Source organism: Chiloscyllium plagiosum, chromosome 4, assembly GCF_004010195.1.
Source record: "Chiloscyllium plagiosum isolate BGI_BamShark_2017 chromosome 4, ASM401019v2, whole genome shotgun sequence".
Lineage (NCBI taxonomy): Eukaryota > Metazoa > Chordata > Chondrichthyes > Orectolobiformes > Hemiscylliidae > Chiloscyllium > Chiloscyllium plagiosum.
Window position 1 is genome coordinate 44110001 of NC_057713.1, and position 16161 is coordinate 44126161.

At 42.0% G+C, this 16161-nt stretch overlaps 1 protein-coding gene across 7 annotated transcripts in view; it reads left to right on the forward strand.

The window, feature by feature from the left end:
- gra (granulito) overlaps positions 1–16161 on the forward strand; it is a 121083-nt gene that overhangs the window by 73756 nt on the left and 31166 nt on the right. For all 7 annotated transcript variants that reach the window (XM_043688112.1, XM_043688108.1, XM_043688110.1 and 4 more), the window contains one exon: positions 10478–10613. In XM_043688112.1, coding sequence (XP_043544047.1) covers positions 10478–10613 — 136 coding nt within the window. The remainder of the gene's footprint in view (positions 1–10477; positions 10614–16161) is intronic.

Here is a 16161-nt window from a genome sequence, read left to right on the forward strand (position 1 = left end):
TACTGTGTCCGTTGCACCCAAAGCGGTCTCCTCTACATCAGGGAGGCAGGACACCAATTTGCAGATTGTTTCAGAGGACCTCTCTGGGACATCTGCACTAACCATACCCCCCACCCAGTGGCTGAACATTAACTCCCCCTCCCAAAAGGAAACGTAGGCCCTGGGCCGCCTCCATCGCCAGCCCCATTTATCTCTTAGCCTCCCGGCCCACAAGCCTCATTCTTGATTAAGGGCTAATGTCAATGCTCCTGCTGCTCAGATGCTGCCTGACGTGCTGTGCTTTTCCAGCACCACACTCTACTATAAATGCTCTATTTGGGCTCAAAAAGAACTGCCAACCTCACGGATGCACTGCAGTGATGCCAGCTGCTGCTGAAGCTCAAAAGATTCCAGGTTCACATTCCTGTACAGGACCGGAGCACAAAAGTTGAGGCTGATACTCCAATCTAGTGCTGCAAATCTGGATTTTTTATTTTTTTTGGGGCATTGTCTGCCCTTCTGTGTGTACGTAAAAGGTCCCATTGTACTATTTCAAAAGATGAATAGGGAAATTATTCTTGTCGTCCAGACCAACATTTATTCTTTAGAATCACAAAATTTATTTGCGGATCACATTGATGCTGTGAGTGCTTGTACATAAATTAGCTGTCCTTCTCTTTCTATGTTACATCTGTGATTGTAGTTCAAGAATATTTCATTGTTTGTATAGTACTGAGATGTTTGATAGCTGTGAAAGTGCAATTTAAATGCAAGTCTGCCTGTCTTGCCACAGTACCAAATTGGGCCTAATCAAATTGTGGTAATGACAACCCTCAACAACTCTGCACCATCTTCCAGATGGGCGGGAATGTACTTTGTTTCATTCTTATCCTGGCTACCATTAGATAGTAAACCCCTACTGTCATTTTCCTTTCCATTCTCTAAGCCAGGTTGTTCAGGATATTAGTATTATATTTGATTTAGATAAATACAGTTCATTTTGTACTCTCTTTATGACCATATGTTTCCTCCTGTAAAATTACTTATTATTGCCCACATGTCAGCTCATCTGCTGCTGAAATCCTCAAGTGTTTGTTAACTCTAGGCTCCTGCAATATATCCTCCATAAACTTGACGTAATCCAAATGTTGCCCATGTCCATGCTCGCACTTAGTCCTCTTCCTCTATGACTTCTTCAGTGACCTACATTTGTTCCTTTCTAAGCAATACAAAGTTGAAAAATTCAAATTCTTGTTTTTAAATGTCTTCATCTTTCACATCTCTATAATCTCCACTGAACTAGAAATCCTAGAGGGTTTTTAATGTTCATCTCATCCAGACTAATTGACCATCCTGATTTTAATTGTTCCAACATCAGTTGCCATATTTTCAACTATTGAACTCCCTACCAAAAGTGCTCCAACCCTTTCACTTTTTATTTTTTTTAAAAAAGTGTTCCATAAAGCCATGCCTCTCTGTCCAAGCTTTTGGTCATCTTTCTAATATCACATTGTACAGCTCAGTGCATAATCTTGCTTTGCAAATGGTCCTGCAAAGTATTAGGTTAAGTATAAGTTGTTCTGAATATTTCTAAAACTTTCTCATTTCACACACTTACCTGGATGGGTACAGCTCCAACAACACTCCAGACACTTGACACCATCCAGGACAAAGCAGCCCACTTGATTGGCACCACATTTACATCCATTTTCTCTACCACTGATGCTTAGTAGCAGCAGTATGTACTGCAAAAGATGTACTGCAAAAATTCAAAGATCCTTAGACAACACTTTCCAAACGCACAACCATCTAGAAGGGCAAGGGCAGAAGATACATGGAACCACCACCATCCACACATTCCCCTCCAAACCAGTCAGCATCCTAACTTGGAAATATATTGCCATTCTTTCACTCTCTTGCTGTATCAAAATCTTGGAATTCCCTCTCTAAGGGCACTGTGGTTCAACCGACAGCATGTTGGTTCAAGAAGGCCACTCACCATCATCGTTTCAAGGGCAGCTCAGCAAGGGCAATAAATGCTGGCCAGCCAGAAACACCACATCCTTGAGTGAATGAACAAAATAAAACCTTGAAAGCCAAACACTACTTGCAGACGTGGGCTATCCGTAGCATTTGCTTCACCCAAATGTGCTATTGAGATCTGTTTTGCTAAGGAAGACAAATTCTGAGCCAGGGTGTGAAGTTTAAGATTATGACTGAAACTTTGGTCATGGTTTATTTTGGGACCACTTTCACATTTGAAGGACTAATCTGTGAAGTCAAAGTGTGGTGCTGGTAAAGCACAGCCAGTCAGGCAGTATCCAAGGACCAAGAGAGTCGATGTTTCGAGCTTAAGCACTTAGAGTCAGAGTCATAGAGAAGTACAGCACGGAAACAGACCCTTCAATCTAACTCATCCATGCCGACCAGATATCCCAACCCAAGCTAGTCCCACCTGCCAGCACCTGGCCCATAATCCCCCCAAACCTTTCCTATTCATGTACCCATACAGATGCCTTCTAGCCTCCACCACTTCCTCTGGCAGCTCATTCTATACACATATCACCCTCTGAGTGAAAAAGTTGCCCCTTTGGTATCTTTTATAGCTTTCCCCTCTCATCCTAAAGCTGTGCCCTCTAGTTCCACCACCCCAAGGAAAAGACTTTGTCTATTTATCTTATCCATGCTCCTCATGATTTTATAAACCTCCGTAAGGTCACCCCTCAGCCTCTGACGCTCCAGGAAAAACAGCCCTAGCCTATTCAACCTCTCCCTCAAATCCTTCAATGCTGGCAACATCCTTGTAAATCTTTTCTGAACCCTTTCAAGTTTCACAACATCAGGAATCTGTGAAGTCAATATTTTAAGAAAAGCAACACGTTTAGTTGAAACTTGCCATCTTGCACTCACCAGAATAATTGCATAAATTACCATTTAATTAATTACCAAAAGCAAACAGCATTTACAGTGTCTGGTGGAAGAAGCTGATTAATTGGCAAAGGGACTGCAATTGTTAAAAACACTACCACAGAGTGCATCAGCTTCTGATGACTGAAAGAATTACCAAGCTTTGCTTAAGTTTCAAAACATGCAGGTTTGACTTTGATTTAGACCGTAAGACTAAGATATAGGAGCAGAATTAGGCCAGTCAGTTCATTGTTCTGCCACTTGATCATGGCTGATAAGTTTCTTGATCCCCTTCTCTCTGTAACCCTTGATCCCTTACTAATCAAGAATCAATCTGTCTCTGTCTTAAATACAGAGAATAATTTAGCCTCCTTAGCCCTCTACAGCAATGCGTTCCACAGATTCATTACCGTCTGGCTGAAGAAATTCACAGAATCCCTACAATGTGGAAGTAGGCCATTTGGCCCATTGAGACCACATTGATCCTCCTAAGAACATTTCACTATGACCAACCTTGGAGTGCAGTTACTAGCGGTGTTCCGCAAGGATCTGTTTTGGGACCATTGCTGTTTGTCATTTTTATAAATGACCTGGAGGAGGGGCTAGAAGGTTGGGTGAGCAAGTTTGCGGATGATACGAAAGTCAGTGGAATTGTTGACAGTGAGGAAGGATGTGTCAGGTTACAGCGGGATATAGATAAGTTGCAGAGCTGGGCAGAAAGGTGGCAAATGGAATTCAATGTAGCTAAGTGTGAAGTGATTCACTTTGGTAAGAGTAACAAAAAGACGGGGTACTGGGCTAATGGTCAGATACTTGGTAGTGTGGATGAGCAGAGGGATCTTGGTGTCCAGTTACACAGATCTTTGAAAGTTGCCACCCAGGTAAACAGTGCGGTGAAGAAGGCATATGGCGAACTGGCTTTTATTGGTAGAGGAATTGAGTTCCGGAGCCCTGAGGTCATGTTGCAGTTGTATAAGACTCTGGTTGGAGTCAGCTATTACGAGGGGGCATAGCTTTAAATTAAGGGGTGGTAGGTATAGGACAGATATTCGGGGTAGATTCTTTACTCTGTGAGTCGTGAGTTCATGGAATGCCCTGCCAGTAGCAGTGGTGGACTCTCCCTCTTTAGGGGCATTTAAACGGGCATTGGATAGGCATATGGAGGATAGTGGGCTAGTGTAGGTTAGGTGGGCTTGGATCGGCGCAACATTGAGGGCCAAAGGGCCTGTACTGCGCTGTATTTTTCTATGTTCTAACCCTCCCTACCCTATCCCTGTAACCCTGCATTTCAATGGCTAGAACAACTAGCCTGCACATCCCTGGAACAAAGAGCAACCAGTCCTCCTAATCTGCACATCTTTGAACTGAGAGGAAACTAGAACATCCAAAGGAAATCAATGCATTTTCCAAATTTCTCCTCACCTCAGTTCTAAAGTGTCAACACTTCACACTGAGGTTGTACCCTTGCATCCTAGTCTCGCTTCCTAATGGACACGTCTTCTCCACGTCCACTCTATCCAGGCCTGTCAGTATTCTGTAAGTTTCAGTCAGATTCTCTCCCCCCCCCTCCCTCCCCCCCCCACCCCCCGCCACCCTTCTAAATCCATTAAGTATAGGCAGAAACCTCAAATGCTCCTCAGATAACAAGCCCCTCATCCTGAGGTTAATTCCTATAAATCTCCTCTGGACCCCCTGTAATAGCAGAACATTCTTTCTTAAATACAGGCTCTCAATATTTAGCAACTGCACTTCCCAGGACCATAAGAAACTAAAGAGTTGTGAATACAGCCAGTCCATTATGCAAGCCATTGATTCCATCCATTGATTCAATCTGTACTTGCTGCCTCAGGGAGGCAGTCAATGTAATCAAGGACCCCTCCCACCCCAGTTATAATCTCTTTCAACCTCTTCCATCAGGCTTGAACACATGTACAAACAGATTCAAGAACAGCTTCTTCTCTGCTGTTAAGACTTCTAAATGAAGCTCTGAAATTTTAAATTTAATTTTGATCTTGCTCTTTGTGCACTGTTTTTGCAGTTGTAAAATTGTATTCTTTGCTCTGTTCTATTACCCTAATGCACATTGTATGATATGATCTGTCTAATGAGCACAAAACAAACCTAGGTACATGAAAATAAATCAGATTTTTAAAAATTGATGTGCAGGAATATGGAGAAAAGACAGGGATTGGCAATAGGTAATACAATTAATGTAGTAATGCTAGGCTGAATAGCTCACTTCTGCACCATAATGGTTGTGATTCTGTGAAGTAATTTGATAAGATTGCAAAAATGGTGAAAGTGATATTGTTGTGGTAGTGTTACTAGACTAGTAATCCAGAATGCAGGCTAATTCTCTGGAAACTTGAGGTCAAATTCCACTGCAGCAGTGGATGGAATTTAAATTAAACTAAGTAAACCTGGAATTAGAAACAAATCTCAGCAATGGTAATCATGAAATTATCACATTATAAAAACCCTTCAGCTCCACTAATACTCAAAGGAAGGCAGTCTGCTGTCCTTACCAGATCTGGTCTTGGACAATTCCAGGGCCCCAGAAATGTGGTTGATCTCAACTGCCCTCTGAAATGGCAGAGCAAAACCTTCACTTCAAGGCATTTGGGGACAGACAACTGTTGTCAGTGCTGCCACATTCTGTGAAAGAATACGAGAGACTTGTATGCATGAATATGAACAGGACTTAGTTGCAGCGTAGAATTGAATAGAAGAAAGCTGTTTGCACCATACATTTTCACAAAACAGAAGAATGCTGAACACATTTGTAATTTTTAAGAATTTAATTGAGTGGATTTAATTGACTCAACCAGATTGCTATGGGTCTGAAGTCTGATATGGGCCAGACCAGGTAAGGATGACATTTCCCAGCACTAAAGATTTTTTTCTTTTTGATGTTGATTAGACATTTATTTTCACATTCTTTATTAGATTCAAAATTTCACCATGTACAATTCAAACCCAGGTCCCCAGAACATTACCTGGATCTCTAGGTTATTAATTCAGCAACAACAACACCACGAGGCCATCACCTCCCCTTGTTCATCCCTGCTCTTCTTTGACCTGTCAACTATATGTTTAGATTCAGTTTGTAAAGCACTGTTCTGCAATTTACAGTAATCTATTATTTCTTGATAATCACATTTGAGGAAGCTAAAGATGACTGGTGAAAGCATGGATTGGCTTGTCCCTCTCCTTTACATGTATATTTAATAATGATCCATAGTTATAGTACACATCTTTGACCATTCAGCAGCCATCCAGAGTCATCTTGGGGCTTCAGATATTGTAGGTAGTTTTCAACAGGATGCTGGAGCCATGGAAATTGCTAAACTATATCAGATTGATGCATATAGTTCCTGATAGAAACATAGAAAATAGGTGCAGTAGCCTGCACCACCATTTAATAGGATTGTGGCTGATCCTGTAATTTCAGCATCTCCCAACATAGAAAAGTGCACAGGCCCTTTGGTCCTCTATGTTGTGCTAGCCTTCTATCCTACTAAGATCAGACTAACCTATTCCCCTTCATTGTACTAACGTCCATGTGCCTTCCCAAGGGTCCCTAATGTATCTGACTTTACTCAGTGCGGTGGATACATAGAATGTACCGCCAGCAGTGGTAGTAAAGAATCTACTTCTGACATCTCCCCTAAACCTTCCTCCAGTCACCTTAAAATTATAAGGTGACGGTCATTTCTGCCTTGGGGAAAGTCTCTGGCTATCTACTGTATCAATACATGATCTTGTACACCTCTGTCAAGTCACATCTCTTCCTCCTTCTCTCCAGTGTGGAAAGGCCAAGCTCACTCAACCTCTCTTCATAAGATAAGCACTCCAATCCAGGCAGCATCCTGATAAATCTCTGCACCCAGTAAAGCTCCCACATCTTTCTTATGATGTGACCAGAACTGAACACACTATTCCAAGTGTGGTCGAACCAGAGTTTTATAAGAGTGTAGCAAAACCTGGCAGCTCTTAAACTCAATCCCCCTGCTAATGAAAGCCAACTCATCATATGCCTTCTTAACAACCCTGTCAACCTGGGTGGCAACCTTGAGGGATCTATGGACATAGACCCCAAGATCCTTCTGTTCCTCCACACTGCCAAGAATCCTACCTTTAACCCTGTATTCTGCATTCAAAGTCGACCTTCCAAAGATGAATAACTTTACACTTTTCTAGATTGAACTACATCTGCCACTTATCAACCCAGTTTTGCATCCTGTCAATGTCTCGTTGCAACCTACAACAGCCCTCCACACTATCCACAACTCCACCAACCTTGGTGTTATCAGCAAACTTAATAATTCACCCTTCCACTTCCTCAAAGTCATTTATAAAAACCAAAGAGCAGTGGTCCCAGAACCAATCCCTGTGGAATACCATTGGTCACAGAGCTCCAGGCTGAATACCTTACATCTACCACCACCCTATCATCTATAGGACAGCCAATTCTGTATCCAGACAGACACAGGATTCCCTGTATTCCATGCCTCCCTACTTTTAATGAGCCTACCATGGTGAATCTTATCAGATGCCTTGCTAGTATCCATGTACACCATATCCATTGCTCTACCGTCATCAACATGTTTTGTCACATCCTCAAATGAATTCCATAAGGTTTGTGAGGCATGGCCTGCCCCTCACAAAGCCATACTGATGATCTCTACTTGGAAAACCATAGTTTGATTAATCATAAATCATGCCTCTCAGAATCCTTTCCGAAACTTTGCTGACCACTGACGTTAGACCGACTGATCAGTAATTCCCAGGATTATCCCTATTCCCTTTCTTGAACATGGGAATAACATTTTCCACTCTCCAATCATCTGGCACTACTCCAGTGGACTATGAGGATGCAAAGATCATTGCCAAAGGCGCAGCAATCTCTTCCTTCACTTCCTGTACTAACCTCACACACCCTTACAGACTTAAAGTTAAAAATCACACAACACCAGGTTATAGTCCAACAAGTTTCATTGGAAGCACACTAGCTTTCGGAGCGACGCTCCTTCATCAGATGACCATCACAGACTTAAGACACTCTGCACTCACTATACACACACTCACTCACTCACTCTTTCTCACACACACGCACACACACTTTCTCACACTCTCAACCCCTGCCCCAGACAGACAGACAGACAGACACGCACACAGACAGACAAAGACCCACATGCACACATATATTTTGTGGGAGGAATTTGTACTTGCAGAGTTACATTGTACTTGCTCAAAAACTGCATGCATTCATGTAGAACTCTGATTCTAATCTAAAAAGTGAGATAACAATCTAAACATCATGGCATAAACAGAGAACACAGGGGGCCAACGCCTTCAACATATTGTCTAGTTATCACCATTGTTAACAGCTAACCCGAGAATGCAACTTTAAAATAAAAAGGTTTTGTGATTTACACATGAAAGAAGTGAAACTATCACTGTATTCTAACAGATGAAAGGCTTAACAGACAATCAATTTTTCAATGTATAATTTCAGTTACATCACACTGTAAATTTTTGCTATAAATTCTGTGTTACGATCGAGCCCTCCACTATCGCCTGGTGAAGGAGCGTCGCTCCGAAAGCTAGTGTGCTTCCAATTAAACCTGTTGGACTATAACCTGGTATTGTGTGAGATTTTTAACTTTGTACTAACCTAGGGTATGTCCTATCCAGCCCAGGTGATTTCTCTTTCCTTGTTTTTCAAAATCTTCAGTGCATCCTCCTCCTAACATCAATCCATTCTAGCATATCTGTCAGTCAGTGTGAAACACTATCCTCAGAAACACCAAGGTCCCCTTCAGTAGTGAATGCTGACCCTAAGTATTCATTTAGGACATCCCCTACTTCCTCTGACTCCAGGCACAAGTTCCCTCAACTGTCCCTGAATCAGCCCAATCCTGGCCATCCTCTTGTTCCTCAAGTGTAGAATGCCTTAAGGCTTTCCTCTTGTTCCTCAAGTGTAGAATGCCTTAAGGCTTTCCGTAATCCTACCCGCTATAGCTTTTTCATGGCACCTTCTAGCTCTCCCAAGTCCAATCTTCAGTTAATTCCTGGCTACCTTGTAACCATCTAAAGCTCTGTATAATCCTTGCCTTCTCAACCTTAAGCAAGCTTCCTTCCTCTTAACTAGGTGTTTCACATCCCTTGTCACCCAAGGTTCTTTCAACCAGCCATCCCTTCCTTGCCTCAGTGGGACAAACCTGTCCAGCACTACCAGCAGGTGCTTCCTAAACAACCTCCACCTTTCTATTGTGTATTTCCCAAGAATGTTTGTTCTCCATCTAGGCTCCCCAGTTCCTGCCTATGAGCATTGTAATTCCCCCTCCCCCAATTAAATACTTTCCCATACCGTCTGCCCCATCCCTCTGTGATTATAGTAAATGTCATGGAGTTGTGATTACAATCACCAAAATGCTCTCCCACCAAGAGATCTGAACCTGGCATGATGAGCACCAAGTCCACAATGGCCTCCTCTCTTATCGGCCTATTGCATCGGGAACCCTTCCTGGATACCTGACAAAAACAGCTCCATCCATACTATTTGAACTAATTAGGTTCTAATCAATATTAGGAAAGTTAAAGTCACCCATGACAACAACCTTGTTAATTCTACAAATTTCCAAAATCTGCCTCCCAATTTGCTCCTTTGTTTGGGGGGGGGGGGGGGGTGCAGAAAACTCCCAATAAAATGACTCCTCTTTTCTGATTTCTGACTTCCACCCATACTGACTCTGTACATAAACCCTCTTCAACGATCTCCCTTTCTGCAGTTCTAATACTATCTCACATTAGCAACGCCACTCCACCTCTTTCCATCCACCTCCCCCACCATTCCTTTTGAAACATCTAAACCCTGGAACATTAAACAGTCATTCCTGCCCATGATATCCAGGTTTCCTGTAATAGCCACAGGAACATAGTACCAAGTACTGATCCATGCTCTGAGTTAGTCATCCTTATTCCTGATACTACTTGTATTTAAATAGACACACTTCAGCCCATCATACTGACTGCACCTCTTCTCTATCAAGTGCCTATCCCTCCGCATAGACTCTCTGCACGTTGTATCTGTATGTTCACTACCTACTCCATCATCTGATCTGTAGCTCAGGTTCCTACTCCCCTGCCAATCTAGTTTAAACCCTCACAAAGAACTTGTAAACCTCACACCCAAGATATTGGTGTCCTTCTTGTACAGGTCCCACCTTCCCCAGAAGGTATCCCAATGATCCACATATCTGAAGCCCTCCCTCCTAAACCAGTCATGCAGCCACACAGCTGCACACACTCTACAATTTGCCAACTTTATTATGGTTAAAAAGTACAAATACAACAATAGGTCAAGAATATTAGATATTGGGGCAGAGAAGAAATTTGAACTAACAAAGATGAGTGGGTCTAAAGAATTGGACCTGTTGCTGAGTGAATGAAATAGATAAAACAAAATTCTGTGTGATATCTCTCATTTTTTACTGCCTTCCAAATTTGTTTTTCTTCCAGCTGTTCTATAAATAAATAGATGATAGAAAATAATATTATGTATAACCATTGTTTAAAAACTTTGCAGACCATTTCAAGTGGATATGCACAACGGGAAACCAAGTGGAGTGATGTTCCAACCTTTAGAAGCAAGCAAGATCTTAAAGGACAGGAACGACCAATAGAAAGACGTCATTCTGGTCAGGGAGATGGCACAAAGAAGGGTAAATAGATGATTTATATAGTACAACTGAAGCGATCTATACAGGTATAATGTTAAGGAACATCTATTATAAACTGAATTATCTGCATTCAAGTAGAACAGATCCCTGCTGAAAGAGAAGAAACTAAGGCACATTTCCTCAAACCTTCCAATATGGAAAGATCCCTTTGCCTCAACTTCCATTCTGATGTGCCTTGGGTCTTTGAGGAAATCCAAACATAGGTACAGACTTATGTGAAAAGTATAAGCTTTCAATTGCAGGATTTACTCTTCCCCAGATTGCTCTGTGACGGGCGAGAACTGTATGGATATAAGCTGTTTGCCCTATGCTTATCCATTTTTCTACATGGGGTTTTACTTCAGGTTTTCATAACTGCTCAAATCCTGCTGATCAACTTAACTCCATCATCCCCAGTAACACTCAGTTCCCAATGGCAATATTTGCCACCCTGTTCCATCTAGTACGCAGTGCTCACCACCGAGCTCCAACTCGATAGTACCATGTCCTCATGACCTGTGTACTCCTTCCCCAACCAATTTCTAGATCACAGAAAGAGCTCACTCCTTCCTGCATGCCAAGTCATTGAAAGGGTTTTGTTTTGGGGATGTGAGGGGTAGGGAAGAAGGGCAGTGTGGGAAGGGAGATTAGAGGGCTGGGAGGTCAGAGAGCATCTTCATGAGTTTTGGAGGGAATGCTTACTGTTGGTGTTTGACTGGGAGTGTTAGTTGATCACTCTCAGGGTGAAGTGTAGATATTCATCTAAACCAAGAAATATCAGCAATGGGATAATGAATACTAATACAGCCTTGGATCATTTAAAAGTAACACAGTTGTGTCTATTACTATTTTTAATAAAAAGGCTTCATGATTTGATTCCTCCTGTATCCTTCACCAGAAGGGACCAGTTGGATTTCAGGTTCACTCCTCCAAAAAGGAGTCAGGATGGAAAGTGCTGGTGAGAAATGCAGAGCTTGGTTCCATACGCAAAAAGGGGGAATTTCCATTCCTTGGAAGATTCGGTGCCACTGTCTGTTAATGATCTTTGTACCATTCATGTCATCCTCTGTCTGGAATATTTTCTCATTCTTTGTAACTCAGTCTTTTTACTTTAAACTTTATCTAATTTAAACTTTAAGTTTAATTAACTGAGTTTCATTAAATCATTTACTCTAAAATATGTGAATGCTTAATTCAGTCTTCTCAGTAAGTCAAAAAGTAACCTGCTCCTGAACCATAATCATTTATTGACATATGAATGAATTACATTTTGAATTATTGTATCAAGTGATATAATAGGACTTTTTATTTTGCTTTTTTAAAGTAGATATAATCAACTTAGTTTGACTGGGGGCAGATGTTCACAGGTAAAGGATGGCTGGAAAATAGGAAGCCTTCAAAAATAAGATAACGAGAGTCCAGAGACAGTATATTCCTGTTAGGGTGAAAGGAAAGGCTGGTAAGTGTAGGGAATGCTGGATGACTAGAGGTTCTGGTTCTGGTTAAGAAAAAGAAGGAAGCATATGTCAAGTGTAGACAGGAGTGATCAAGTGAATCCTTTAGAAGAGTGTAAAGGCAGTAGGAGTATAATTAAGAGGGAAATCAGGTGGGCAAAAAAAAAGACATGAAATAGCTTTGGCAAAAAGGGCTCAGAATAATCCAAAAAGATTTTATAAATATATTAAGGACAAAAGAGTAACTAGCGAGAGAATAGGGCCCCTCAAAAGATCAGCAAGGCAGCCTGTATGCAGCCGCAGGAGATGGGAGAGATACTAAATGAGTATTTTGCATCTGTGAAAAAATGTCTATATTATAGAGGAGATGATACTAAATGCAAAGAAGTGGATAAATCCCCAGGACCTGATCAGGTGTACCCTAGAATTTATGGAAAGCTAAGGAAGTGATTGCTGGGCCCCTTTGTTGGGATATATGTATCATCGATACTCACAGGTGGGGTGTTGGAAGACTTGAAGGCTGGCTAACGTGGTGCCACTCTTTAAGAAAGGTGGTGAGGAAAAACCAGGGAACTATAGACCGGTGATCCTGACATCGGTGGTGGGCAGATTGTTTGGTGGGGGTGGGGGGGGGGGTCCTCAGAGACAGACTTTACATGTATTTGGAAAGGCAAGGCCTGATTAAGGATCATCAACATGGCTTTGTGCATGGGAAATCATGTCTCATGAACTTGATAGAGTTTTTTGAAGTAGCAACAAAGAGGATTGATAAAGGCAGAGCAGTGGATGTGACCTATGTGGACTTCAGTAAGGCGTTCAACAGGGTTTCCCATGGGAGACTAGTTAGCAAGGTTAGAACTCATAGAATACAGGGAGAACTAGCCATTTGGATACAGAACTGGTTTAAAGTTAGAAGACAGAGGGTGGGTGGTGGAGGGTTGTTTTTCAGACTGGAGGCCTGTGACCAGTGCAGTGCCACAAGAATTGGTGCTTGGTCCACTACTTTTCTTCATTTATATAAGTGATTTGGATGTGAACATAGGAGATATAGTTGGTAAGTTTGGAGATGACACCAAGTTTGGAGGTGTAGTGGACAATGAAGAAGATTACCTCCGTACAATGGGATCTTGATCCGATGGGCCAATAGGCTGAGGAGTGGCAGATGGAGTTTAATTTAGATAAATGTGAGATGCTGCATTTTGGAAAAGCAAATCAGAGTAGGACTTGGACCATAAGACAGGAATGGAAGTAAGGCCATTCAGCCCATCTAGTCCACTCGACCATTTAATCATGGTTGATGGGCATTTCAATTCCACTTACCCGCACTCCCTGTAGCCCTTAAATTCTTGATCTCCCAAGGAATTATCAATGTCTGCCTTGAAGACACCCAACATCCTGGCCTCCACTGCTCTCCACGGCAATGAATTCCATAGGCCCACCACTCTCTGGCTAAAGAAGATGTCTCCTCATTTCCATTCTAAATTGACGCCCACGGGTCCTAGTCTCCTCACCTAACAGAAACAACTTCCCAGCGTCCAACCTTTCTAAGTCATGCATTCTCTTGTAAGTTGTTATTAGATCTCCCCTCAACCTTCTCAACTCTAATGAATACAATCCCAGGATCCTCAGCCGTTCATCATGTTAGGCCTATCATTCCAGGAATCATCCGTGTGAATGTCTGTCCTGAGATATGGGGCCCAAAGTTGGGCACAGTATTCTAAATGGGGCCTAACTAGAGCCTTATAAAGTCTCAGAAGAAGCATGTCGCTGCTTTTATACTCCAACCCTCTTGAGATAAGTGACAAGATTACATTTGCTTTCTTAATCATGGACTCAACCTGCAAATCAACCTTTAGAGAATCCTGGACTAGCACTCCCAGATCCCTTTGTACTTTGGCTTTATGAATTTTCTTACCGTTTAAAAAATAATATAGTCCGTGCCTGTATTTTTTTTTCCAAAGTGCAAGACCTCACACTTGCTCACATTGAATTTCATCAGCCATTTCCTGGACCACTCTCCTAAACTGTCTAAATCTTTCTGCAGCCTGCCCACTTCCTCAGTACTATCTGCCTGTCCGCCTAACTTCGTATCATCGGCAACCTTCGCCAGAATGCCCCCTGTCCCTTCATCCAGATCATTAATATATAAAGGTGAATAGCTGCGGCCCCAACATTGAACCCTGCGGGATCCCACTTGTCACTAGCTACCATTCCAAAAAAAAAGAACCTTTTTATCCCAACTCTCTGCCATCTGTCAGACAGCCAATCCACAATCCATGCCAGGAGCTCACCTCAAACACCATGGGCCCTCACCTTACTCAGCAGCCTCCTGTGAGGCACTTTATCAAAGGACGTTTGGAACTCTAGATAGACAACATCCACTGGGTTTCCCTGGTATAACAATCTCTTCAAAGAATTCTAACAGGTTTGTCAGGCACGACCTCCCCTTATTAAATCCATGCTGCCTTGTTCTAATCTGACCCTGCACTTCTAAGAATTTAGAAATCTCATCCTTAATGATGGATTCTAGAATGTTAACTACAACTGAGGTTAGGCTAATCGGCCGATAATTTTCCATCTTTTGTCTTGATCCTTTCTTGAACAAGGGTGTTACAACAACGATTTTCCAATCATGTGGGACTTTTCCTGACTCCAGTGATTTTTTGAAATATCATAGTCAGTGCCTCAGCTCTTTCCTTAGCCACGTCCCTCAGAACTCTAGGATGTAGCCCATCAGGGCCAGGAGATTTATCAATTTTTAGAACTTTTAGCTTTTCTAGCACTTTCTCTTTTATAATGACTACCACACTCAACTCTGCCCCCGACTCTCCTTAATTGTTGGTATAATACTCCTGTCTTCCACTGTGAAGACAGACACAAAGTACTTAAGTTCTTCAGCTATTTCCTTATCTCCCAGCATTAGCCTTCCAGCATTAATTTGGAGTGGCCCAATTTCTACTTTGCCTCTCATTTGTTTCTTATGTATTGAAATAAACTTTTACTATCGTTTCTAATATTACTGGCTAGCTTACCTTCATATATGATCCTCTCCTTCCTTATTTCTTTCTTTGTTTTCCTCTGTTTGTTTTTGTAGTCTTCCCAATCTTCTAATTTCCCGGTGCTCTTGACCACTGTATAGACTCTCTCTTTTAGTTTGATACATTTCCTGACTTCCTTTGTCAGCCATGGCTGTCTAACCCCTCCCCAGATAATCTTTGTTTTCTTTGGGATGAACTTCTGTACTGTGTCCTCAATTACACCCAGAAACTCCTGCCATTGTTGCTCTACTGTCTTCCCCAATAGGCTCTGCTTCCAGTCAATTTTCGTCAGTTTCACCCTCATGCCCCTGTAATTATCTTTATTTAAGTGTAACACCATTACATCCGATTTTGCCATCTCTCTTTCAAACAGCAGACTGAACTCCACCATATTATGGTCCCTGCCTCCTAAGTGTTCCCTTACTTTAAAATCTTTTATAAAGTCTGGTTCGTTTCATAGCACTAAGTCCAGAATAGCCTGTTTCCTTGTGGGCACCATCACAAGCTGTTCCAAAAAGCCATCCTATAAGCATTCAGTGAATTCCCTTTCTTTGGATTTATTGTTCACTGGCAGCATTATTCACCCAGTCCACCTGCATATTGAAGTCCCTCATGATCACTGTGACCTTGTCTTTCTGACATGCCCTATTTATTTTCTGGTACATCTTGCGTCCCTGGTCCTGACCACTGCTGGGAGGTCTGTACATAACTCCCATTATGGTTTTTTGCCTTTGTGGTTCCTCAACTCCACCCACACAGACTCCACATTATCTGACCCTATGTCATTCAGTGCCATACATTTAATCTCATTCTTAACTAACAAGGCCCCCTCTGCCAGTCTCCCTGTCGTTTCGATAAATTGTAAATCCTTGAATATTTAACTGCCAGACTTGAACCTCCTGAAACCACGTCTCTGTGATGCCTATCACATCATAATCATTCATGATGATTTATGCTGTTAATTCATCTGCTTTGTTACGAATACTATGAGCATTTAGATAAAGCGCCTTAAAGCTAATTTTCTTATGATTTCCAACATCTCTAGTAATACGTCCTAAG